Source organism: Myxine glutinosa, chromosome 6, assembly GCF_964187855.1.
Source record: "Myxine glutinosa chromosome 6, kmMyxGlut1.1, whole genome shotgun sequence".
Taxonomy (NCBI): domain Eukaryota; kingdom Metazoa; phylum Chordata; class Myxini; order Myxiniformes; family Myxinidae; genus Myxine; species Myxine glutinosa.
This window is the reverse complement of record NC_136266.1, coordinates 11,711,728-11,736,727: the sequence shown is the minus strand read 5'-3', so window position 1 is coordinate 11,736,727 and position 25,000 is coordinate 11,711,728. Positions and strand designations below refer to the sequence as shown.

General features: G+C 46.0%; 2 protein-coding genes across 3 annotated transcripts in view; one reads left to right on the top strand and one right to left on the bottom strand.

The window, feature by feature from the left end:
* Positions 1-1,409: 1,409 nt before the first annotated feature.
* The window catches only part of OXNAD1 (oxidoreductase NAD binding domain containing 1), a 65,137-nt gene continuing 41,546 nt past the window's right edge, over positions 1,410-25,000 (top strand). Inside the window, exons 1-4 of the mRNA XM_068119609.2 lie at positions 1,410-1,965; positions 11,382-11,504; positions 23,467-23,570; positions 23,675-23,816. Coding sequence (XP_067975710.2) covers positions 1,945-1,965; positions 11,382-11,504; positions 23,467-23,570; positions 23,675-23,816 — 390 coding nt within the window. The 5' untranslated portion in view covers positions 1,410-1,944. The remainder of the gene's footprint in view (positions 1,966-11,381; positions 11,505-23,466; positions 23,571-23,674; positions 23,817-25,000) is intronic.
* The window catches only part of LOC137429584 (unconventional myosin-Id), a 211,370-nt gene continuing 201,997 nt past the window's right edge, over positions 15,628-25,000 (bottom strand). Inside the window, exon 23 of one of the 2 annotated variants that reach the window (XM_068119607.2) lies at positions 15,628-15,759. The gene's annotated coding sequence lies outside the window, so the exon portion shown is untranslated. Of the gene's footprint in view, positions 15,760-18,018; positions 18,152-25,000 lie in introns of those variants that run through there. The other variant, XM_068119608.2, reaches the window with a different exon arrangement.

The window sequence follows — 25,000 nt, the reverse complement described above, 5'->3', positions numbered from 1 at the left end:
AAGGAGGGAAAGGGTGTTATTAGATGGTGAGAAGAAGGAGGGAAAGGGTGTTATTAGATGGTGAGAAGGAGGGAAAGGGTGTTATTAGATGGTGAGAAGGAGAGAAAGGGTGTTATTAGATGGTGAGAAGGAGGGAAAGGGTGTTATTAGATGGTGAGAAGGAGGGAAAGGGTGTTATTAGATGGTGAGAAGGAGGGAAAGGGTGTTATTAGATGGTGAGAAGGAGGAGGGAAAGGGTGTTATTAGATGGTGAGAAGGAGAGAAAGGGTGTTATTAGATGGTGAGAAGGAGGGAAAGGGTGTTATTAGATGGTGAGAAGGAGGGAAAGGGTGTTATTAGATGGTGAGAAGGAGAGAAAGGGTGTTATTAGATGGTGAGAAGGAGGGAAAGGAGGTTATTAGATGGTGAGAAGGAGGGAAAGGGTGTTATTAGATGGTGAGAAGGAGGAGGGAAAGGGTGTTATTAGATGGTGAGAAGGAGGGAAAGGGTGTTATTAGATGGTGAGAAGGAGGAGGGAAAGGGTGTTATTACATGGTGAGAAGGAGGGGAAGGGTGTTATTAGATGGTGAGAAGGAGGGAAAGGGTGTTATTAGATGGTGAGAAGGAGGAGGGAAAGGGTGTTATTAGATGGGGAGAAGGAGGGAAAGGGTGTTATTAGATGGTGAGAAGGAGGAGGGAAAGGGTGTTATTAGATGGTGAGAAGGAGGAGGGAAAGGGTGTTATTAGATGGTGAGAAGGAGGAGGGAAAGGAGGTTATTAGATGGTGAGAAGGAGGAGGGAAAGGGTGTTATTAGATGGTGAGAAGGAGGAGGGAAAGGAGGTTATTAGATGGTGAGAAGGAGGAGGGAAAGGGTGTTATTAGATGGTGAGAAGGAGGAGGGAAAGGGTGTTATTAGATGGTGAGAAGGAGGAGGGAAAGGAGGTTATTAGATGGTGAGAAGGAGGAGGGAAAGGGTGTTATTAGATGGTGAGAAGGAGGAGGGAAAGGAGGTTATTAGATGGTGAGAAGGAGGAGGGAAAGGGTGTTATTAGATGGTGAGAAGGAGGAGGGAAAGGGTGTTATTAGATGGTGAGAAGGAGGAGGGAAAGGAGGGTATTAGATGGTGAGAAGGAGGGAACGGAGGTTATTAGATGGTGAGAAGGAGGGAAAGGGTGTTATTAGATGGTGAGAAGGAGGGAAGGAGGTTATTAGATGGTGAGGAGGAGGGAAGGGTGTTATTAGATGGTGAGATGGAGGAGGGAAAGGGTGTTATTAGATGGTGAGAAGGAGGAGGGAAAGGAGGTTATTAGATGGTGAGAAGGAGGGAAAGGGTGTTATTAGATGGTGAGAAGGAGGAGGGAAAGGAGGTTATTAGATGGTGAGAAGGAGGAGGGAAAGTTCGCCATTTGAACTCGTTCGTCCTCCCTGTGACGTGTTTCCGAAACGTGAGCCGAGTGACGTTTCCTCCGTACGTTACACCATAATGACCGCTAGGGGAACAACAATCAATTTAACGGAGTTTGAGGCTCTTGTCGTGCGCACTGACATCAGCAAGGGTGCGTCGTCCTGGGCCGGGTGGTACGTTTAGGGTACGGTGCGGCGTACTGGGCTGATCAATGTGCTGTATCGTGTAGGTTCCGGCGTACTGAGTACATTCAGCGGTATACATAGTAGTACTGAGTAGTGAGTACCATCAGAGGTGTGTTTCGTTCTGAGTACCATCAGAGGTGTGTTTCGTACTGAGTACCATCAGAGTAGTGTTTCGTACTGAGTACCATCAAAGGCGTGCTTCGTACCATCAGAGGCGTGCTTCGTACTGAGTACCATCAGAGGCGTGCTTCGTACTGAGTACCATCAGAGGCGTGCTTCGTACCATCAGAGGCGTGCTTCGTACCATCAGAGGCGTGCTTCGTACTGAGTACCATCAGAGGTGTGTTTCGTACTTTGTACCATCAGAGACGATCATGGCAACGCGTTCTGCGCAGGTATGTCGGGCTGTTGTTCGTCCATATGTTATCTGCCAGCTACCGTACGTGTTACCTGCCATACGTATCACACCTATACTATAGTACATATGATATACCTGCCATACGTACGTTACATGCAGTACGTGCGATTATTGCATGGTTTACACATCGATGTATGTTCGGGAGTTTGTACTCGATTCCTGACACTGATCAGGTCCCTCGGATAGTCCTGATGTGAATACTCAATATGAATACCAATGGTACTGGTGAGGGTATTCGTGTTTATGACGTATAAGCACGGGTGCGTTTTCGCTAGCTCGGCTGTCATTGAACCTCGATAGGCCTATGTACACCTTCTACCGTCAGTGAAAGACCCCTGTGTCTCCCCGCCCCCACCCGGAGAAGAGGTGGTTGAGGGAGAGCAGGAGGTGGTGGGTCAGTAGGTAGTGAATTTCGTTAAATATTGATCTGCGAGAACAACGGGGTCTGGAGGATTGTGAGAGTGAAGAGGGTGGGTAGAAGGAGGATGGTAGGAGGATGGTAGAAGGAGAATGGGAGAAGGAGGATGGGAGAAGGAGGATGGGAGAAGGAGGATGGGAGAAGGAGAATGGGAGAAGGAGAATGGTAGAAAGAGGACGGCAGAAGGAGGACGGTAGAAGGAGGACGGTAGAAGGAGGACGGTAGAAGGAGGACGGGAGAAGGAGGACGGGAGAAGGAGGACGGTAGAAGGAGGACGGTAGAAGGAGGACGGTAGAAGGAGGACGGTAGGAGGACGGTAGAAGGAGGACGGTAGAAGGAGGACGGTAGAAGGAGGACGGTAGAATGAGGACGGTAGAATGAGGACGGTAGAATGAGGACGGTAGAAGGAGGACGGGAGAAGGAGGACGGTAGAAGGAGGACGGTAGAAGGAGGACGGTAGAAGGAGGACGGTAGAAGGAGGACGGTAGAAGGAGGACGGTAGAAGGAGGACGGTAGAAGGAGGACGGTAGAATGAGGACGGTAGAATGACGGCAGAAGGAGGATGGTAGAAGGAGAATGGGAGAAGGAGGATGGTAGAAGGAGAATGGGAGAAGGAGGACGGTAGAAGGAGGACGGTAGAAGGAGGACGGTAGAAACAGGACGGTAGAAGGAGGACGGTAGAATGAGGACGGTAGAATGACGGCAGAAGGAGGATGGTAGAAGGAGAATGGGAGAAGGAGGATGGTAGAAGGAGAATGGGAGAAGGAGGACGGTAGAAGGAGGACGGTAGAAGGAGGACGGTAGAAACAGGACGGTAGAAGGAGGACGGTAGAAGGAGGACGGTAGAAGGAGGACGGTAGAAGGAGGACGGTAGAAGGAGGACGGTAGAATGAGGACGGGAGAAGGACGGCAGAAGGAGGATGGTAGAAGGAGAATGGGAGAAGGAGGATGGTAGAAGGAGAATGGGAGAAGGAGAATGGGAGAAGGAGAATGGTAGAAGGAGGACGGTAGAAGGAGGACGGTAGAAGGAGGACGGTAGAAGGAGGACGGTAGAAGGAGGACGGCAGAAGGAGGACGGCAGAAGGAGGACGGCAGAAGGAGGACGGCAGAAGGAGGACGGCAGAAGGAGGACGGCAGAAGGAGGACGGCAGAAGGAGGACGGCAGAAGGAGGACGGTAGAAGGATGGTAGAAGCAGGATGGTAGAAGCAGGATGGTAGAAGCAGGATGGTAGAAGGAGGATGGTAGAAGGAGGATGGTAGAAGGATGGTAGAAGGAGGACGGTAGAAGGAGGACGGTAGAAGGAGGACGGTAGAAGGACGGTAGAAGGAGGATGGTAGAAGGACGGTAGAAGGACGGTAGAAGGAGGACGGTAGAAGGAGAACGGGAGAAGGAGAACGGGAGAAGGAGAACGGGAGAAGGAGAACGGGAGAAGGAGAACGGGAGAAGGAGAACGGGAGAAGGAGAACGGGAGAAGGAGGACGGTAGAAGGAGGACGGTAGAAGGAGGACGGTAGAAGGAGTACGGTAGAAGGAGGATGGTAGGAGGATGGTAGAAGGATGATGGTAGAAGGAGAACGGGAGAAGGAGGACGGGAGAAGGAGGACGGTAGAAGGAGGACGGTAGAAGGAGAACGGGAGAAGGAGGACGGTAGAAGGAGGAAGGTAGGAGGACGGTAGAAGGAGGACGGTAGAAGGAGAACGGGAGAAGGAGGACGGTAGAAGGAGAATGGGAGAAGGAGGACGGTAGAAGGAGGATGGTAGGAGGACGGTAGAAGGAGGACGGGAGAAGGAGAACGGGAGAAGGAGAACGGGAGAAGGAGAACGGGAGAAGGAGAACGGGAGAAGGAGAACGGTAGAAGGAGGATGGTAGGAGGATGGTAGAAGGATGATGGTAGAAGGATGATGGTAGAAGGAGAATGGGAGAAGGAGAATGGGAGAAGGAGAATGGGAGAAGGAGAACGGGAGAAGGAGAACGGTAGAAGGAGGACGGTAGAAGGAGGACGGTAGAAGGAGGACGGTAAAAGGAGGACGGTAGGAGGATGGTAGAAGGAGAATGGGAGAAGGAGGACGGTAGGAGGATGGTAGAAGGAGAATGGGAGAAGGAGGACGGTAGGAGGACGGTAGAAGGAGGACGGTAGAAGGAGGACGGTAGAAGGAGGACGGTAGGAGGATGGTAGAAGGATGATGGTAGAAGGAGAAGGAGAATGGGAGAAGGAGAACGGCAGAAGGAGGACGGCAGAAGGAGGACGGCAGAAGGAGGACGGCAGAAGGAGGACGGCAGAAGGAGGACGGCAGAAGGAGGACGGCAGAAGGAGGACGGCAGAAGGAGGACGGCAGAAGGAGGACGGCAGAAGGAGGACGGCAGAAGGAGGACGGTAGAAGGAGGACGGTAGAAGGAGGACGTTGGAAGGTGGATTGATGAACTGAGAGATTGTTGAAATTCCGGCTGGGATTGGCTGGACACTTGGTGTGGATGGAGGAAGAGAGAATGGCAAAGAGAGCGGCTGGGTTGAGGGAGCAAGTTCGGAGGAAAAGAGGTGGACCGTAGTTGAGATGGGAGGATTGTGTGAAGAGATAAGGTGGTGGTGGTTGGAGAGTGGTGTTGGCTGAGGACAGAGGGAAGTGGAGGAGTATCGTGGTCAAGGTAGGGCAGGATCTTGATGCCATTGGACGTCGCCCCTTATAAAAGGAAGAGGAGAATAAGAAGATTGATAGATAATATTGATAATGATGTATCATAAATCTTTATAGAGCGTTGGTGTTTCTTGGCAAGTGTTACCCTGGATGGTTTGCCGTTGCCTTCCTAACGTTGTTTGTCCGTGCTCTGTCCTTTTTAAACGTCAAGCAAGTAAGCAGCACGGACCATTTTCAAAAGGTCTTTGGTACGATTCGGATTCGGCCGGGGCTTGAACTACCGCCCTCCCAGACATTCCAATTATTAGAGCACGGAGTCTGGTTCGATTGTATTGTTCCGGTTGTAATACCGGTTGTAATACCTATCTATATTATAATAGCCGTAGATGATTCTGTCTGTCTGTCTGTCTGTCTATCTGTTGGGTGTCTGTCCGGGGTGTGGCTTACTCGGTTTGCAGAGTAGCTCCACCCATAGCTCCACCCATTCTGGGAGTGGCTATAAACAAATATCCACCATTTTATTAACTCGCATAGCTTTGAGTCCTGTTTTGTAGGCCCGTGGTGTCTTGCTCTCCCCCAGTTTTATTTCAAATCAAATTCGATAAATCATTTCATTTTTCACAGTCGCTAACATAGTTTTAGACTCGGTTGAAAAAAAACGGGAAGAAAATCCGATGAAAGTTGCCGTTTATAGAACGAAATGAATTCTCGAAGGCCTGTAACTTCAAGGCCATTGAGTCTCTCTCACGCCTTTATCTCCAATCTAACTCACCATATGATTTCATTTTTATCGATGGTTTTACTTTTAGACTCGGTGTCAGCAATAATTGAGAACAATCCACACACGCGGGAAAATGCAGAGATATATTTTTTAAAATCGCGTCATGGTGTATCATACACCGCCCAACATGACACCGCCGGCAATGTGTCGATATATATTAAAAATTCGCTTTTGCTTTTCCGTTATGATATATTACTATTTCGTTTGATGATAGTCGTCACAAAAACGTCAACAATGATGCCGACATATATTTCTTCGTTTTTATTTCATTCAACATATTAGCCGGAAGTAAAATATGTTTCAGGAAATTACCGAGAGATATTTCTTCGTTTTTTTTATTAGTTATGTGCGCATACACTTTAAATAGGTTTATTTGAAATCTTTAATTTTCCACAAACATTCCACACACGCGGGAAAATGCAGAGATATATTTTTTAAAATCGCGTCATGGTGTATCATACACCGCCCAACATGACACCGACGGCAATGTGTCGATATCTATTTTAAATTCGATATATCATTTCATTTTTCACAGTCGCTAACATAGTTTTAGACTCGGTTGAAAAAAAACGAGAAGAAAATCCGATGAAAGTTGCCGTTTATAGAACGAAATGAATTCTCAAATGCCTGTAACTTCAAGGCCATTGAGTCTCTCTCACGCCTTTATCTCCAATCTAACTCACCATATGATTTCATTTTTATCGATGGTTTTAGAGTCGGTGTCAGCAATAATTGAGAACATTCCACACACGCGGGAAAATGCAGATATCTTTTTTAAAATCGCGTCATGGTGTATCATACACCGCCTAACATGACACCGACGGCAACGTGTCGATACATATTAAAAATTCGATATATCATTTCATTTTTCACAGTCGCTAACATAGTTTTCGACTCGGTTGAAAAAAAACGGGAAGGAAATCCAATGAAAGTTGCCGTTTATAGAACGAAATGAATTCTCAAACGCCTGTAACTTCAACTTCAAGGCCATTGAGTCTCTCTCACGCCTTTATCTCCAATCTAACTCACCATATGATTTCATTTTTATCGATGGTTTTGGACTCGGTGTCAGCAATAATTGAGAACATTCCACACACGCGGGAAAATGCAGAGATATATTTTTTAAAATCGCGTCATGGTGTATCATACACCGCCCAACATGACACCAACGGCAACGTGTCGATATATATTAAAAATTCGCTTTTGCTTTTCCGTTAAGATATATTACTTTTTCGTTTGATGACAGTCGTCACAAAAACGTCAACAATGATGCCGACATATATTTCTTCGTTTTTATTTAATTCAACATTATTAGCCGGAAGTAAAATATGTTTCAGGAAATTACCGAGAGATATTTCTTCGTTTTTTAAAATTAGTTATGTGCGAATACACTTTAAATAGGTTTATTTGAAATCTTTAATTTTCCACAATATAATTTACTTGCCATTTATCATTTGATGATTACGAGACAAATTCCTCTTGAGGATCGTGACAATTCATGCGCTGCGTGGAAACTTCTATTTCCAAAATGAATGAGACGATCGATGAAGAACGCAGACTTGAACAGGATGCAGCAAGAAAACGAATGAGACGGGCGAACGAGTCCATCGACGAACGTCAATGCAAACTTGCGGGGTCACCCGTGGGAATCCCACGGGCATGGATGTGTGTGACATTTCGACATATTGAGTTAGATGCTGCACATTCATTTTTACAAAATGGTTACTGGCAAGTCATCAGATCCAGAAATGGTGTAAAAACCACCGTTTAGAGGCCATTTTTCCCCGCAAAGCGGGGGTTGGCCTTTTCGGGGACCGTGGTAGTTGTTGTTTTTTTGTCCCCTTTTTGAAGCAATGTTTTACGGCCGGATGCCCTTCCTGACGCCAACCCTTTTTGCCGCCTTCAACGACAAACAGGGAATTACCAGTGAACTGGTACTCAATTAGCCGACCTCGGAAGGATGACAGGCTGAGTCAACCCCCCTGGCATTAATTCGGCGATCGACCGAGATTCGAACCCAGGATCCTAAGCCGGCACCCTAGCCGCTAGCCCAACACCAGAAATGGTGTCATGAACACAATTTATTTACGCACAAGCACAAAAGCAAGACGGGCCGATTTCCGATTCCGACGGGCCGACGGGCGAGACGGGCCGATTTCCGATTCCGACGGGCCGATTTGGAGCAAGAAAAAGAACGAGACGGGAGAAAAAGGAGAGATAACGAGACGGGGAAAGCCGATTGGAGAGGCGAGTGAGGCGCGATTGGAGAGGAGTGTGAGGCGCGATTGGAGAGGAGTGTGAGGCACGATTGGAGAGGAGTGTGAGGCGTGATTGGAGAGGAGTGTGAGGCACGATTGGAGAGGAGTGATTGGAGGGGAGTGTGAGGCACGATTGGAGAGGAGTGTGAGGCACGATTGGAGAGGAGTGTGAGGCGCGATTGGAGAGGAGTGTGAGGCGCGATTGGAGAGGAGTGTGAGGCGCGATTGGAGAGGCGTGTGAAGGATTGCAGAGGAGAGGAGAGGAGTGTGAGGGATTGGAGAGGTGAGGGATTGGAAAGGAGAGGGATGTGAGGGTTTGGAGAGGAGAGGAGTGCTAGGTGGAGAGAGGAGAGTGTCAGGTGGAGACAGGAGAGTGTCAGGTGGAGACAGGAGAGTGTCAGGTGGAGAGGAGTGAGGGGTCACATATTATGTGAAATAACTAAATTCACACCATTTCTGGATCTGATGACTTGCCAGTAACCATTTTGTAAAAATGAATGTGCAGCATATAACTCAATATGTCGAAATGTCACACACATCCATGCCCGTGGGATTCCCACGGGTGACCCCGCTAGTCTATATTATAATAGCCGTAGATGATTCTGTCTGTCTGTCTGTCTGTCTATCTGTTGGGTGTCTGTCCGGGGTGTGGCTTACTCGGTTTGCAGAGTAGCTCCACCCATAGCTCCACCCATTCTGGGAGTGGCTATAAACAAATATCCACCATTTTATTAACTCGCATAGCTTTGAGTCCTGTTTTGTAGGCCCGTGGTGTCTTGCTCTCCCCCAGTTTTATTTCAAATCAAATTCGATAAATCATTTCATTTTTCACAGTCGCTAACATAGTTTTAGACTCGGTTGAAAAAAAACGGGAAGAAAATCCGATGAAAGTTGCCGTTTATAGAACGAAATGAATTCTCAAAGGCCTGTAACTTCAAGGCCATTGAGTCTCTCTCACGCCTTTATCTCCAATCTAACTCACCATATGATTTCATTTTTATCGATGGTTTTACTTTTAGACTCGGTGTCAGCAATAATTGAGAACAATCCACACACGCGGGAAAATGCAGAGATATATTTTTTAAAATCGCGTCATGGTGTATCATACACCGCCCAACATGACACCGCCGGCAATGTGTCGATATATATTAAAAATTCGCTTTTGCTTTTCCGTTATGATATATTACTATTTTGTTTGATGATAGTCGTCACAAAAACGTCAACAATGATGCCGACATATATTTCTTCGTTTTTATTTCATTCAACATATTAGCCGGAAGTAAAATATGTTTCAGGAAATTACCGAGAGATATTTCTTCGTTTTTTTTATTAGTTATGTGCGCATACACTTTAAATAGGTTTATTTGAAATCTTTAATTTTCCACAAACATTCCACACACGCGGGAAAATGCAGAGATATATTTTTTAAAATCGCGTCATGGTGTATCATACACCGCCCAACATGACACCGACGGCAATGTGTCGATATCTATTTTAAATTCGATATATCATTTCATTTTTCACAGTCGCTAACATAGTTTTAGACTCGGTTGAAAAAAAACGAGAAGAAAATCCGATGAAAGTTGCCGTTTATAGAACGAAATGAATTCTCAAATGCCTGTAACTTCAAGGCCATTGAGTCTCTCTCACGCCTTTATCTCCAATCTAACTCACCATATGATTTCATTTTTATCGATGGTTTTAGAGTCGGTGTCAGCAATAATTGAGAACATTCCACACACGCGGGAAAATGCAGAGATATATTTTTTAAAATCGCGTCATGGTGTATCATACACCGCCCAGATCAGATCCAGATCCAGAAATGGTGTAAAAACCACCGTTTAGAGGCCATTTTTCCCCGCAAAGCGGGGGTTGGCCTTTTCGGGGACCGTGGTAGTTGTTGTTTTTTTGTCCCCTTTTTGAAGCAATGTTTTACGGCCGGATGCCCTTCCTGACGCCAACCCTTTTTGCCGCCTTCAACGACAAACAGGGAATTACCAGTGAACTGGTACTCAATTAGCCGACCTCGGAAGGATGACAGGCTGAGTCAACCCCCCTGGCATTAATTCGGCGATCGACCGAGATTCGAACCCAGGATCCTAAGCCGGCACCCTAGCCGCTAGCCCAACACCAGAAATGGTGTCATGAACACAATTTATTTACGCACAAGCACAAAAGCAAGACGGGCCGATTTCCGATTCCGACGGGCCGACGGGCGAGACGGGCCGATTTCCGATTCCGACGGGCCGATTTGGAGCAAGAAAAAGAACGAGACGGGAGAAAAAGGAGAGATAACGAGACGGGGAAAGCCGATTGGAGAGGCGAGTGAGGCGCGATTGGAGAGGAGTGTGAGGCGCGATTGGAGAGGAGTGTGAGGCACGATTGGAGAGGAGTGTGAGGCGTGATTGGAGAGGAGTGTGAGGCACGATTGGAGAGGAGTGATTGGAGGGGAGTGTGAGGCACGATTGGAGAGGAGTGTGAGGCACGATTGGAGAGGAGTGTGAGGCGCGATTGGAGAGGAGTGTGAGGCGCGATTGGAGAGGAGTGTGAGGCGCGATTGGAGAGGCGTGTGAAGGATTGCAGAGGAGAGGAGTGTGAGGGATTGGAGAGGTGAGGGATTGGAAAGGAGAGGGATGTGAGGGTTTGGAGAGGAGAGGAGTGCTAGGTGGAGAGAGGAGAGTGTCAGGTGGAGACAGGAGAGTGTCAGGTGGAGACAGGAGAGTGTCAGGTGGAGAGGAGTGAGGGGTCACATATTATGTGAAATAACTAAATTCACACCATTTCTGGATCTGATGACTTGCCAGTAACCATTTTGTAAAAATGAATGTGCAGCATATAACTCAATATGTCGAAATGTCACACACATCCATGCCCGTGGGATTCCCACGGGTGACCCCGCTAGTATACCTATATTACAACCATTTCTTTAAGGGTAACCTTTGGTATCCATGATAACAAACTTCAAAATAAGCCTGCTCCAGTCCCACTGCAGGACGACGACCTGTGAAGGGTTGAAGGGTGTTTGACATCCTCACCAGCTTGCCAAGTGCGAGTGGGTGAGAGGGAACATTCGTGGGAATCGAACCTACAACAACCAATAGAGAAAGGAACCACAAACTACACATAGAATGTGATTAAAGGGCCTTTTACATTCCTAAATCTTTGAGCATTCCTACAGTGATATTCCAGATGTCCCTAGAACATAGCAAATGGAATGTACAGTGTATGTAAGTGTAATCCCAAAGCTGCTTTTTCTCTCTCCATCCTCACAACCTCCTTTGATTTACCTGTACGATTCCACAGCATGGAGGTAGTGATGAGCCGACAAGCCGCGTGCTGCTCAAGGCAGCTTCGCTTCCCACGGCGCTCACGTATCTCAAGCCTGTCATCTCTACACCAACTGATCATCAGGAGTCACCATGCCAAGTGAGTAGCACACCACCTCGAGGTGTGCAAGTGCACCTAAATCCATTCACCAGCCCGTGCACCTTTTTGAAACGGAATTACAAACAGGTTTGCTTGGCTCGGCATGATGGACACTTGCTTCGATGTTGATACTGACGAAGGGGATGTGCGATTATTGTCGACCATCTTCCCCGAGATCTTGATCCAGCAAGATGGCGCAGATGTATCACAGTTAGCTTTGAGCTGTCTAGTCCTGGTTTGATTCACGACCGGCTATAAAATGTCCGATGGTTGCTTTACAGAGTGCGTAGTCCCTCCGATGCCCATTGAAGTGGGTGTCCCGCCTGCGGGGAAATTAATCGGTAGAAGCTACATATCTTACGGTGTCTTTCACGAAGAGTAGGTGAGTTATCCCCTCCCCCTTCTACCCCCCAAACAAATTACAAATTCCTGAAGACCTCCAGTCGAACATCAGGCCTAGCCAGCCGGTTCGTGAAAGACTTGGCAGAAAACATTCCCCACCCAACCCCACTAGAATGTGCAAATAATTGGGACCTTTGAACACGTTGTAATAAGTTGTTGTAGTTGTAGTAGTACTAGTAGCAGTAGTAGTTGTTGTCATTGTTTCGTGAGATTGTCCTCCTTGTCCATTACCAGGTGTCGCTTCGCCAGGGTTAAGACCCCTGGGTGACGAATGACCGAAACGAGCTTTAACTCCGAGGCGTACTTCAAACCTTGGCGGGATTATCTCTTCACGTGCACACGGGAAAGCCCGAAGCCTTACCTCATCGGGAACACACGGGGTTAATCCAAACCCACAGAACAAAAAAACGAAACAAGACAAGAAAAGTAAAATTCAACAAATAATGATTTAATGAAAATAAATGCAAAGACAATAAAAATGTTGAGGTAAAAACTAATAGTAATAGGTTAAGGTGAGGGACCCCCCATGTGGACTCAATTACAGACACAGGGAGAAATAAAAGAAAGTGAAATGGTTTAGTAATCGGCCGGCACTCAGCTTTGCAGTTCAACCTAGCTCGTCTTCACGCTGTTGAAACCAAAGCGTTCAGAATCAGTGGAATCTCCCGCGATGACGCTATCTCCGAGGGCCTTTCACTTAATCACCGCAGGCAGGTTGGTGGTCTTTCCGTCTTCTACCGACTCCTCTCCGGCCTTGCTCCCCCAGCTCTCTCTGGGCTCTGTCCCCCAAATATTCCTACAGGTCGCACAAGATCTGCCTGCAACCCTCTTATGGTTAAACTGCCAAAATCAAGACTCTCTGCTCACCTTCACTCCTCTTTTCTCCCACCTCTGGAACAAACTCCCTCACTCTCTTCAATCCCAATCCTCCCTCCAGGTCTTTAAAACGGCTGTTCACCACCATCTCTTATCTTCCCCAATCCAAAACCTTGATCTTTTCTACCCCCGCTAATTTCACCCCAAATCCACTTTTTTGAGGTGACTTTTGACTTCTTTCCTGGAAGTCCTTGGTGTCCTTGCGTTTTATACCTATCCTGCCTCCCCCCAGGCCCTCTGCCTCCAAAAACATCTCCCGATGTCCCTGCTCTCAAATGTTGTTTGTGTGCTTCCTCCCCTTCTCTCCCCATCTTGTCGACCGCTCCCCTTTTTATATACTTTGTTTGCTTGTTTGTTTGATTTGTTTGTTTGATAAATGTTATCTCTTTCACGAGCCTCGACTCTGTATACAAAAAAAACCAAAACAAAAAAAAAACCGAGGGCTTGTAGACGTTCGTTGCCTCCAAACCACCGCGCAGGAAGTGCACAAAAATGGCGCAGTCACGCTCCTCGACGTCCCAATGTGAGATACTTCTCGCGATGCGGACTGCCCCGAACCTCTCTTGTTCAGCCTCTTCCCCACAAGCGTACACGAGCCAAAGATGCGCCACCGCCCACGACCAAGCCAGAACAAAGGAGGGAGTGGCAAACATGACCGTCCGCTATGAATCCCAGGATCAGAAGAAAACTATCAAGATGGCAAGACGGCGTCTTTTTTTCCTTCAGCTCTTGAATGTTCGATGATGGGATTTTTCTCGCTACCAATCGCCTGAGCCCTGCCCATCACCCAATCGTGCCTCTGCCAATCACGAAGGCCAGGGCATTGCCGCTTTGCCACGCGCCATCGGGCAGAGCCTAACCTCCCGATCGAGAATGCCCGGGTGTCTGGCAGCCCTGACGGCATTGTGAGCGCATGAGTCCCATTACAGCGTTATTGTTGTTTTAATGAGCCCTCAATTTCCTGGCTGGCTGAATGCAATAAAATTGAAGACAAGACCACAGGAGGCAAGCACGTACAGGGGAATTTAATCTTACAGACCCTACCTGGATAGCACAACTCCACTCCTCCATGTGGAGACACCTAAACACTTAACCGGACATTCGACCCTACTTAGATATATCGAGATGGCATCTTCTTCTTCGCGACACTCGGAGCATGCTAATTTATACGATTCTGACTTTCCTAAGGTATTCCATGCCCACCCGCACAAACGTAACAGGTCTGTGTGGGTGAGCACATACAGTATTGATTTTGCCGGGTCTACTATCCTCTTGCTTTTTCCCTACCATGGCCATCTTGGTCTCGGTCACATTATGAGTCGGGCTCTAAGTGCGACACGTACTCATTGTTTGGTCCAGATACCGAAGTTCATCAAAGCTGGACGATGGTGGGACAAGTTAATCTACAGAGGAGTCCAGAAAAGGTAAACTTGGCTCACAATAATCGAATCATTGAGAATGTAAACATCGGTTGGTGGAGTTGACAGGAAATGTCCTTTACCTGTCCACTGCATCCCAACAGTTTACAACTTTCTACTCGCACTGTATCTACACTTCAGTTCATCGATGATACTGTACAACTACTGTACAGAATATGGTTCTGAATCTGGGGTCGTTCAATAGGGGTGTGGGTAAGCCCATTGTATGGAGAGAAAAAACAAAACTACCATGTATGTAATACATATGCATGGGGAGAGGGAGTCGGACAGATCAGGTAGGTGCAAACATTATGCGTTCAGTTGGGTGGAAATGGGGGGAATGTGGATGAGTCAAAATTTCTGCCATATTTGCATACACAATCAAAATATGGATCCTTAAGAGGATGAATTGAGTTTTTTGTTTTTCTACATATAACTTGTGAAATTATGAAGTTATCTTTGTAATAATAGTGTGTGTCTCCTCAACAACTCCAAAACCATGAAACTTAGTGGCCCTAAACTTTGCATGCATACTAAGGGAATCCTAAAGGGGTGTATTAATGAAAACTGGGTGTTTGGGTAAATTTAAACACCCATTTTAAAGATAGTTAACGGTTTACCTTCATGAAAGGCGTTATCCTTGGTCAGCCCGCATTCACCATGCAGGGGTCTTAATCCACCATTTAGTTTCGGCCTAATAAAAATGCCTTGCCTTGGAACCATGATGACCTCTCACGGACTAATTAAATTATTGTCGCGTCGCGTCACCGGCGAATAAGACCGCCTGATGACTGATAACCGAACCAGCTTTAACTCCTGAGGTGGCAACCAATTATGGTGGTTATCGAGCGTGCAAAATGGAAGGCTGCGAGGCGTTTATCTGAACAAAAAGAAAGACAGGTTTATTCCCGAACCCACAAAACATGCAAACACCACAGTAAATTCAACAATCAAATCGTTTAATGAAAATAAAGGCTCAGAATGAAAAATGAAATGTGAGGTAAATTAATCTCCTAACTGAGGTACCTCCACACACAGGGGAAAGGTTAAATAAAATGAACTCCTTTTTCGCGCCGGCACTTAGCTTTGGCCTCAAGTGGCCCTTTTTGAGAGAATGTAGTGGTGATGGCGAAGTCCAATGCTTCCCATGCCGGAGTGCCCCAAAATGGCGCTGGCCGATGATGATAAGAGCGCATAGAGCCGCGAAGTGAGCTGTGAAGATGGACCTCTCTCGCTCTCTCTCCGTCCCTCCCACGAATGGCACGGCCTTCAGTCCACCATGAGCCCAGCAGTCTCCAAAACCTCCTTTCAATAGCTGGCAACACAGCCAAGAGCTCCTCGCTCTGCAAAACGCTCCCCAACTCGACCAGCACCAGGTCCACAAAGATGTCGCTGCCTTCTTGTCCAAAATCGAGAGAGAGAGATCGATCGCCCTTCTTCTTCACTCTCTTGAGCCAATCGGGCCGTTTCCCTCCCCGTTCGCACCGCCCACGGTCCAATCACGTCCCTCGGGGTGTGGCCTGTCAGCCTTCCTGACTGCCCCCCTGATTCTCCGCCTCCTGTGGGCGAGGCATTCTCTTATTAGGTCAATTGGGGGGGCGGGGCTTTGTCTGGGAACCTGCCTGGCTTTTTGCTGGAGGTAAATGTAATTTAAAGGAGGTGCATGGCCGGCGATGGCAGCAAAAACGTTAGGCAAAAGTTAGAGGGAAAGCATGCACTGGGAAAACTAGCCTTAAACCCTATAGCTAATTAGCACTGCTTCACCCCCCGTGTGAACAACATTTAAACAACCTTAAGTTAGTCTCCCTACTTATTACATTGAGATTTCTTCTACACATTACACGGTATGGTCCATGCTATTAATTAATACAATCCTATCTCTCCTACGGCATTCTTTCATCTGCCCCCCCCCCCCCCCCACAAACGTAAGAGTATATAATCAAAATCTGTCTTCAGATTTGCAGATCGGAGCTGGTTTACAAAGTAAGTGTCGAAACCTGTAGTGAAATCTGAAATTGTAAAGAAATGACCGTTTCTTATAATAAAGCATATATCTTACTAGCAATAAGCAAGGCTCGCCAGGTGGAATTTAAGCACTCGATCAAGCACTCCAACAAACCGTGATAAGGCCGAAAAAATATATATCGCTGGTCTCTGGTCAGACCAAAGTTCCAGAATTGATGCGGCGATGCGTTTTTTTTTTCTTTTTGAAAAGCATGGATTGCACATATAAAGGTGTTTTTTTTTGTTGTTCTCATGCCTTGCGGTCCTCCTCATCTGCCGTGGCGCCGTCCAGAGAGAAATGAAAGACAGCCAATGGACAGCCAAAGACAGCCAACTTCTTGGCCTTTTTTGTAAATAATGAACACAAGCTTAAGTTATTTTAAAATGTATTTATTCTGAAAATCATCAAGTTCTTCAAGCATGTTATAGACTGCCATTTCGTTCTCGAGATCACCTCGCCGTACCGTCAAACATTCCAATGCGTCGATCGCGTCAACACTGCGCATGCGCAAGTGATCTAACAGGCCGATGGTCTCCCACAATCTCTTCTCCCAGTCCACCAGATTATCACAGACACTTACAACTTCATGACAAACGAGATAGGATCCAGTCCTAACTAACGAGACCACCCGCAGCTCTTTAGGCCTTCCGGTTGCTTCACACAAACCCGACAAAGAACGTCTTCGTTTCAATAAATGACAATATCCAGCCGATTGGATTCATGATGGTACGGCACACAACACTACTCATATCTTTGGAACGGCTGGTTGGATTTGGACAAACTAAGCGGAGTTTTGTAGGGGAGAACCGTGCGTGAACGTCGATACCAATGGCGACCTCACAGACCCGTATTTCCCGAGATAGCGCGCCGGCCCGGCAACAACAGGCACGTGCTGTTGTAGGTAGGCATACCGTTGGAAATTTAAAAAAAGAAAAAAATTGTTGACGCGCAGGGGCAAAATCGATGCGCACGCTGACCAGAGACCGGAAATATATTTTTCTCGGCCTAATCTTTGTGGGGATTGTGTCGGCTTTTAATCACTTCAATTTACTCATCCCAAACTGGGAATACAGGATGGTGTCATACGAGTCATCTTCAAAATGGATGTTGCAAATGACATCAGTGACAAAAAATACACCACAATACTGAGATAGTCGTTTATTGATGAGGAATGATAAGGAGGTTCCAAGTAAGACAATTTCAAACTCGGGGATTGTGGTGACAATATTAAATATGTAATGATCGATGTAAGAATACCCTTTCACGTTTATGAGGAGGAGAAGGGAGTCTTGGTACCACATTGGAAAAACATGCAACATTGTCTATCCTGAAGCTCTACGAGGATTAAAAAAGTCAAACACTGTGATAAAATGTGATAGAAAATGTAATGTGAAATCCTCAGTGCTGCAGAAGAAAGACAAAAAGAGGAACACAGAAAAGGAGGAAGAGAGAAGAAAGAGAGAAGAAGAACATTGAAAAACGATAAAGAAGAAAGGTAGGACAGGAAGATGAAGAAGGAAGATAGAAGTCGAAAAAGAAAAAAAAGAAAAAAAAAGGAACAAGCATTCTGAGTATTGCGCTGCAATACATGTCCCCTACCAGCAGTCTGTCGTCCGGAAAACTGTTGGGGAAATTACCAAGGGTTATTTACCCACAGGTTCTGAATCGTACCCAATCGCTAATTACGTCAGGATGGGTTCACCTGTGATTCGCACTCAGGACTTTGATTTATACACCTTGCAGACAGGTCAGCAGAAGCACCATAAATAAGCGAACCTTTCGAGTCGCTAAATATCAGTAATTTATTATATTTTCCGGTTCACGATCAATGATCGATGTGTATATACGTATATGTTGCTCAGCTTGGCTCCGCCCCTCCCGAAAGCATGCGCTGTGTCACGCTGTTGACGTTCGTGAGACGAGGCTGATGCGGCTTGAGGAGAACTCTAGAATAAACAAGAGATATCCATTAAAAAAAAATATTTTCGTTTAATTAACGATATCTGCCAAACCACGTGCCCGATCGCAAATTCCAAAAGGACATTTTAGTAGATTGACATGCTGAACAGATCTGTGAAGTTTCCCCTCGATTGGATCAAAAATGAGGGAGGAGCTCGGTTTTAAAGTTCATGCTTAAAAACGTCATAACTCTGAAACCATGTGATGCATGACGTCATGCTCGCTGACTTTTTTGTTCGTCATGGGTATGCGATTCTGCCTGCAAAGTTTGGTCCCGATCTATTCAGCCATTGCAGAGAAAAAGTGGTTTTCATGTTTTCACGAAAAACAATATGGCGGCCGAAACACGTGACCTGTGACGTCATAATTACCATTAAAATATTCTACAGACCGAGTCCCCCCTACGGTGAAAATTTGATCTCAATCGGTCCAATTATTGGAGAGAAAATCATTTTTAAAGGAAATTAAATCTTAAAATGGCACTGAGTTAAGGATCATCAGAATTATCAGAATTCCCAAAGTTCAAAGTGCCATAACTTTGTCAAAAATGATCGAAACGTCGTGAATTTCGAACTTGATCTGTAACTTATCATGAGGAAACCATGTACCAAGTTTGAAATCATTAGCGTTAAGCGTTTAGAAAAAAAGTCCGGAAAACTGTTCTTTGCGTGACGGACTGACAGACTGAGGGACGGCGTGCAAACCTATAGTCCCCTCCGGTGTACACCGATAGGGGACTAACAAGCATTCTGAGTATTGCGCTGCAATACATCTGCCCTACCGGCAGTTGTTAGGGTCGTCCGGAAAACTGTTGGGGAAATTACCAAAGTTCAAAGTGCCATAACTTTGTCAAAAATGATCGAAACGTCATGAAGTTCGAACTTGATCTGTAACTTATCATACGGAAACCATGTACCAAGTTTGAAATCATTAGCATTAAGAGTTTAGAAAAAAAGTCCGGAAAACTGTTCTTTGCGTGACGGACGGACTGACAGACGGACAGACTGGCAGACGGAGGGACGGAGTGCAAACCTATAGTCCCCTCCGGTTTACACCGGTAGGGGACTAATAACAAAAATCCAGAGCAGCGGACACTCCTCAAAAGCAAACACAGCAGCAATGACTGCATTCGGCGCTCCTGTACCTGCGATCTCCAAGTCGTTATATTGTACTTCAATCGTTTAGTTGTCCATACAATCTGGTTCAGGAGGACACAGTTCAAGTCTATGAAACCTTTGTCGCCTCTACTATGTGAAGTGGCGCCATCGCCATAAAATACGAAACACACAGGAAACAGCATTCTGTGTTGAGATGTGGAAGTGATGGTCATGTTCAACCCTCGACCAGTCAAAGATCCCTGAAGGGGTTAAAATATGGCAAGGTAAGTTTTGGTCTTATTTGCTCTCTCCCACCTGCCCCCCCCCCCTCCTCTCTCTCTCCCCCACCCCTCCCCTGTCTTTCTCTCCTCTTTCTCCCCCCCCCCCCCCACCTCCTCCTCTCCCACTCTACCCACTCTCTCTCTCTCTTCCAACCCCTCTCCTTCTTACCCCTCTCCTCTCCTCTCCTCTCAGTATTCCCATCAGTGAAGCGACGGGTGGTATTTGCTAGTACATAATAAGGTGACAGAGAAGCAACAACAGAGCCTGCAGATCTGCGAAAACAACTGCGTCAGGAGGAGTGGGAGTCTTCTTCCTTCATATGCAGCACAAGGCTGCAAGATAGCATCCTTGGCCGAGGGTGCAGCTGTGCCACTGATGCAATGCCATCTGTAGGTCAGGCCAGGAACTTGTGGTTTGTTCAGGGCACCGGCGATAGCTCGCTTACTCTTCGTGAAGGACACTGTGGGATATTTAATGTCCAACATTAATGTTGGCATACGGGATGCTCAGTTTAATATCCATCCGAGGGATGGCACACACATTGGTGAATCACCCTGCCTGTGAAACACCGGGATGCCAGTTTATAGCTCGGTTGGGATTCAAACCCAGGTTGGACCAAATGAAATGAAATCAAATCAAAATGGTTTATTGAAAGCATTTCTGGCAGCTAAAGGCTGAATTACACGTGCATACATCTTACTATAATTCACCAAATGTCTGTCTGTCTGTTCCCAGGTACAGCAAAAACGGTTGAACTGATCGCAACGAAATTTTGGATGGGTAATCCTGGGACCCCCTGGAGTAAAATAGGCGATATTGTATTTCCAATTTTTCCAATTAGGAAATTTTTTCCAATTTTCCAGTTTTTCCAAACACGATGGAATAATATTTACCGATATGAACAGTGACGTGGCTTTTATTGAAATTCTACAAATACTGTTTAGATTTTGATGATTTGCGTGTGATATGATTTAACGGATGTTTATATGAATCGTTTAAAATAAAATAAAACCTTCAATTTCTGATATTTAGCCTTTTCATTTGGGCCTCCCAATTGAAGCCTCGCCCGTAGGGCGGGTACCGCTGCTAGTATTCATAATTTGCAATCAAAGATTGCTTACAAAATAAAAATATCTATAAAGTCAAAAAAGGTTCAAATAGTGAATTGCCAAATAAATGTAAAAGAAAAAAACAAACATGGCATGTTTCAAACAGAAAAAAAAAGATTTAAAAACAAAAAAAACTGCGAATTGTGACTATTATAAGGTATTAAGAATACCAATTAGAAATGGCAATACGCTTGTTGGAAATCTTTTTGTTCTGCATTTGTACTGTGAGTACTTTTGTGCTTTCCTGAGATTAAAAGTTATATCTCTCATAGCAGGTAACCACTTTGTACGCAAATGATGGGTTTCAATAGCAAGTGCAAAATCTTTACACAACTTATACCGTCGTTCCTCCAGGGTTTGTAATTTACATGTTTCCAAAGCAAGATGGTAAGACGTGTAACGTTGTCCTAACATTACTTTATAGGCTCTTTTTTGAACCCGTTCGAAATTGTTCACCTGTGATTTAGTTAAGGCTGCATTGAAAACAGGTACACAATACTCCAACACTGGTCTTATGTAGCAAATGTAAATTGTCACAAGGTCACAGATGGGTAAATTATATGATTTAAGATTATGTAAAATGTACAACTTTCTATTACATTATTTTAAGCATTTCTCCTTTATGAGCATCCATCCCATTTCAAGTTTTCCTGTATTGTCACACCAAGGCCCAAGCACTTCGATTGATTGCACACTGGGTAACTGAGTGTTATTTATATAGAGTGTTTGGTGTTGCACTGGTTGCTTTGTGAAGGAAACTGTCATCGTGTAACATTTTAACGCATTCAGTTTCATGTTATTATCAGATGTCCAATACTGAAAAGAAAGTAAGGATTGCTGCATCTGTGACTGTTGAGTCCCTTTACAACCTTCGACAAGGGTAAGATCATCCACATATTTAAAATACGGGATGGGACTTTTCTCACTTGCATCATTGATTATTACCAAAAAAACAAATTGGCCCTAATTTTGTACCCTGTGGTACTCCAGCAGGACTATTTTTCATATACGATATGGTTCCCTTATATTTCATGCACTGCTGATGGAATTCCAAAAAGCTCATAATCCAGGAGACAATAATATAGAGGTGAACTCCAAGGTGAATGAACTTACAAACCAGAACATTATGATAAATTCGATTGAAGGCTTTTGAAAAATCTGTAAGAACTACGGTGGATATTGATTTTGGATTATCGGTATTTTTATATTACGCTGATGAAGCGTTCCTATTAGATGATGACAAGTTGATATCTTTCTTTGATTACCGTACTGATTTGGATCAATTTTTTTTTCAATGTCCTCGAGGAGCCATTTTGAAATAAATGATTCCGCAACTCTTGCGAAGTAGCTCGTCAGTGCTATTTTTTTTTTTTTTTTTTGTATACAAGATCGAGTCTCATGTAAGAGCTAACATCAATCACAAAAAAACAATCGGACCAACAAAACATACAATAAAGGGAGCGGTAGACAAGATGGGGAGAGAGAGGGAAGCACACAAGTACAACAGCAGAGAACAGGAACATCGGAAGATCTGTGGGAGGGAGAGGGCTTGGGGGGGGGGGGGGGGGGGAAGAGGTGTGGGACGGGGTGAGGACGGTGGGAGAGGTATAAAACACATGGACTCTGCAAGAACTTCCAGGAAAGTAGTCGGTATTTCAATTAAAGAGGATCTGGGGTGAATTAACGGGGGTAGAAGAGATCAAGGTTTTGGATGGGGGAAGACGAGAGATGGTGGTGAACAGCTGTTTTAAAGACCTGGAGGGAGGAGTGGAATTGAAGAGAGTGAGGGGTTTGTTCCAGAGGCGGGAGAAAAGAGGAATGAAGGAGTGAAGGTGAGCAGAGAGCCGAGATTTTGGCAGTTTAACCATAAGAGGGTCGCTGGCAGATCTTGTGTGGCCTATCGGAATATTTGGGGGACAGAGCCCAGAGAGAGCTGGGGGAGCAAGGCCGGAGAGGAGTTTCCATTGAGCATTCCATTGAGCTGCAGATGAAAGCCTTGCATGTGGTGAGGAGCTCAGGTGTGCCAAGGAAGGACTTCGCACGACGGAGGATGCCCAGTCGGAGACTGGCTTTGGAGGCCAGCTTGGAAATGTGGTTTTCCCAGCTATTGGTCTCGATTCACACAAAGTCGGTGGTTGTGACTTTGGAATTGGCGTCACTTCTGCATACTTCCAACGATCTGGAAGTTTCGCCTTTTCAAATGATGCATTTGGAACATCATTCAAGGGAAAAGTTAATTCATAAGCAAATTCATGGATGACTCGCACAGGTAGATCTCCAGAAATGCTTGCTTTCTGTAATTCCAGTTTACATAATTGGTTATAGACCTGTTGGGGTTGGACACTAGGAGGGAGATCTTAACAGGGAGGGTAGGTATGCTGGTAGTTTTGTTCTATAAATTCTGGGTGAAGTGGTCTGGTATAGCAATATAATGTTCGTTGATTATGTTAGCTGTGTTGTTGTATTGTTGTGGATCATCAGAATGAATATCTGGTATCGTTATAGAGGCTGGGGCCTGTAGACCTTGAAGAAATGTTTTATCTGTTTATACCAGCCTGCAGGGTTATCAGATTTTCATTTGCATACCCTGGTATTATCATAATCTTAGAGTGAGTGTGCGTACCTTTAGGCCTACCCTGTCAGCCCATGGTGGGAGTGAAGTGGGTGGACAGAAGAAGGATGGATGAACTGAGGGAGGTGATTGATGTAGGAGTGAGCTTAAAAGAGAGATTGATGAAAGCCGGCCGAAATGGGGCACTAACACACATGGTAGTCATGCCACAAAGCACCCATTTTTCCCATGCTTCTCCGTAGAGGTCTTCGGCCACTGTATTGAATGTCTGGGACGAGTCGCAGACTGTCAAAGGTGTCAAGTTGCAGGTCCACAACGAGGAGTTCTCTTTCAAGCCTGGACAATGGTGAGTTGCACAAGAAGTGGACTGTCCTGTGCTCTAACTACCTATTCTTTGTCAGGCAGGTCAATCTTGGGTTGTCCCAGACATGCAGTGAAATATCCCCACAGGGTGGATGTGACCATTCCAGGGGTGGAGGAGGTGACTGGCTTCTCCATGTGCTCCAGTCCCAGGGAGCTTGCCGAGCATGGTGTGCTCAATCTTGCCATCAAGGAAAGCTCGCATCCTCCTACACTATGGGTGCACTCGCAGGTACCTGCATTCCATTGGTCAAAAGTTTTGTTTTGTGAGGTTTGAGTAAAACCCATGTGGAACAAGAATGATTGAACGGTCATACCTTGAAACGGTACAAGGGTTACCTTCCCAGTTTGAAGCAAAGCGCAAACTTTATCTCCAGGACTGCAAAATAGCATCGGACCTGTAGTATCAGCAGAGGCGGTTTCAACAGATAAAGAAGGTTTGTACAATGTACACATGCAGGAACCCACAGGTGGGCATACAGGGACTCACCCGGTGAACATGCAGAGACCCTACGGCGCACACGTGAGGACCCCACAGGAACCACCGGCACGCACGTGAGGACTCTGCTGGGATCATTTGGCAAACATGCGGGCACCCCTTCCCCCGGCGAACATGCAGAGACCCCCACAGGTACCCCAAATCAACCAATTCAACCACAGGTACCCCAAATCAACCAATTCAACCACGGGTACCCCAAATCAACCAATTCAACCACAGGTACCCCCAAATCAACCACAGGTACCCCAATTCAACCACGGGTACCCCAAATCAACCAATTCAACCACAGGTACCCCAAATCAACCAATTCAACCACAGGTACCCCAAATCGACCAATTCAACCACGGGTACCCCAAATCGACCAATTCAACCACGGGTACCCCAAATCGACCAATTCAATCATGGGTACCCCAAATCGACCAATTCAACCACGGTTACCCCAAATCGACCAATTCAACCACGGGTACCCCAAATCGACCAATTCAACCACGGGTACCCCAAATCGACCAATTCAACCACGGGTACCCCAAATCGACCAATTCAATCACGGGTACCCCAAATCGACCAATTCAATCACGGGTACCCCAAATCGACCAATTCAATCACGGGTACCCCAAATCGACCAATTCAATCACGGGTACCCCAAATCGACCAATTCAACCATGGTTAGCCCAAATTGACCAATTCAATCACAGGTACCCCAAATCGACCAATTCAACCACAGGTACTCCAAATCAACCAATTCAACCACGGGTAGCCCAAATCAACCAATTCAACCACAGGTACCCCAAATCAACCAATTTAACCACCAGTACCCCCAAATCAACCAATTCAACCACGGGTACCCCAATTCAACCACGGATACCCCAAATCAACCAATTCAACCACGGATACCCCAAATCAACCAATTCAACCAC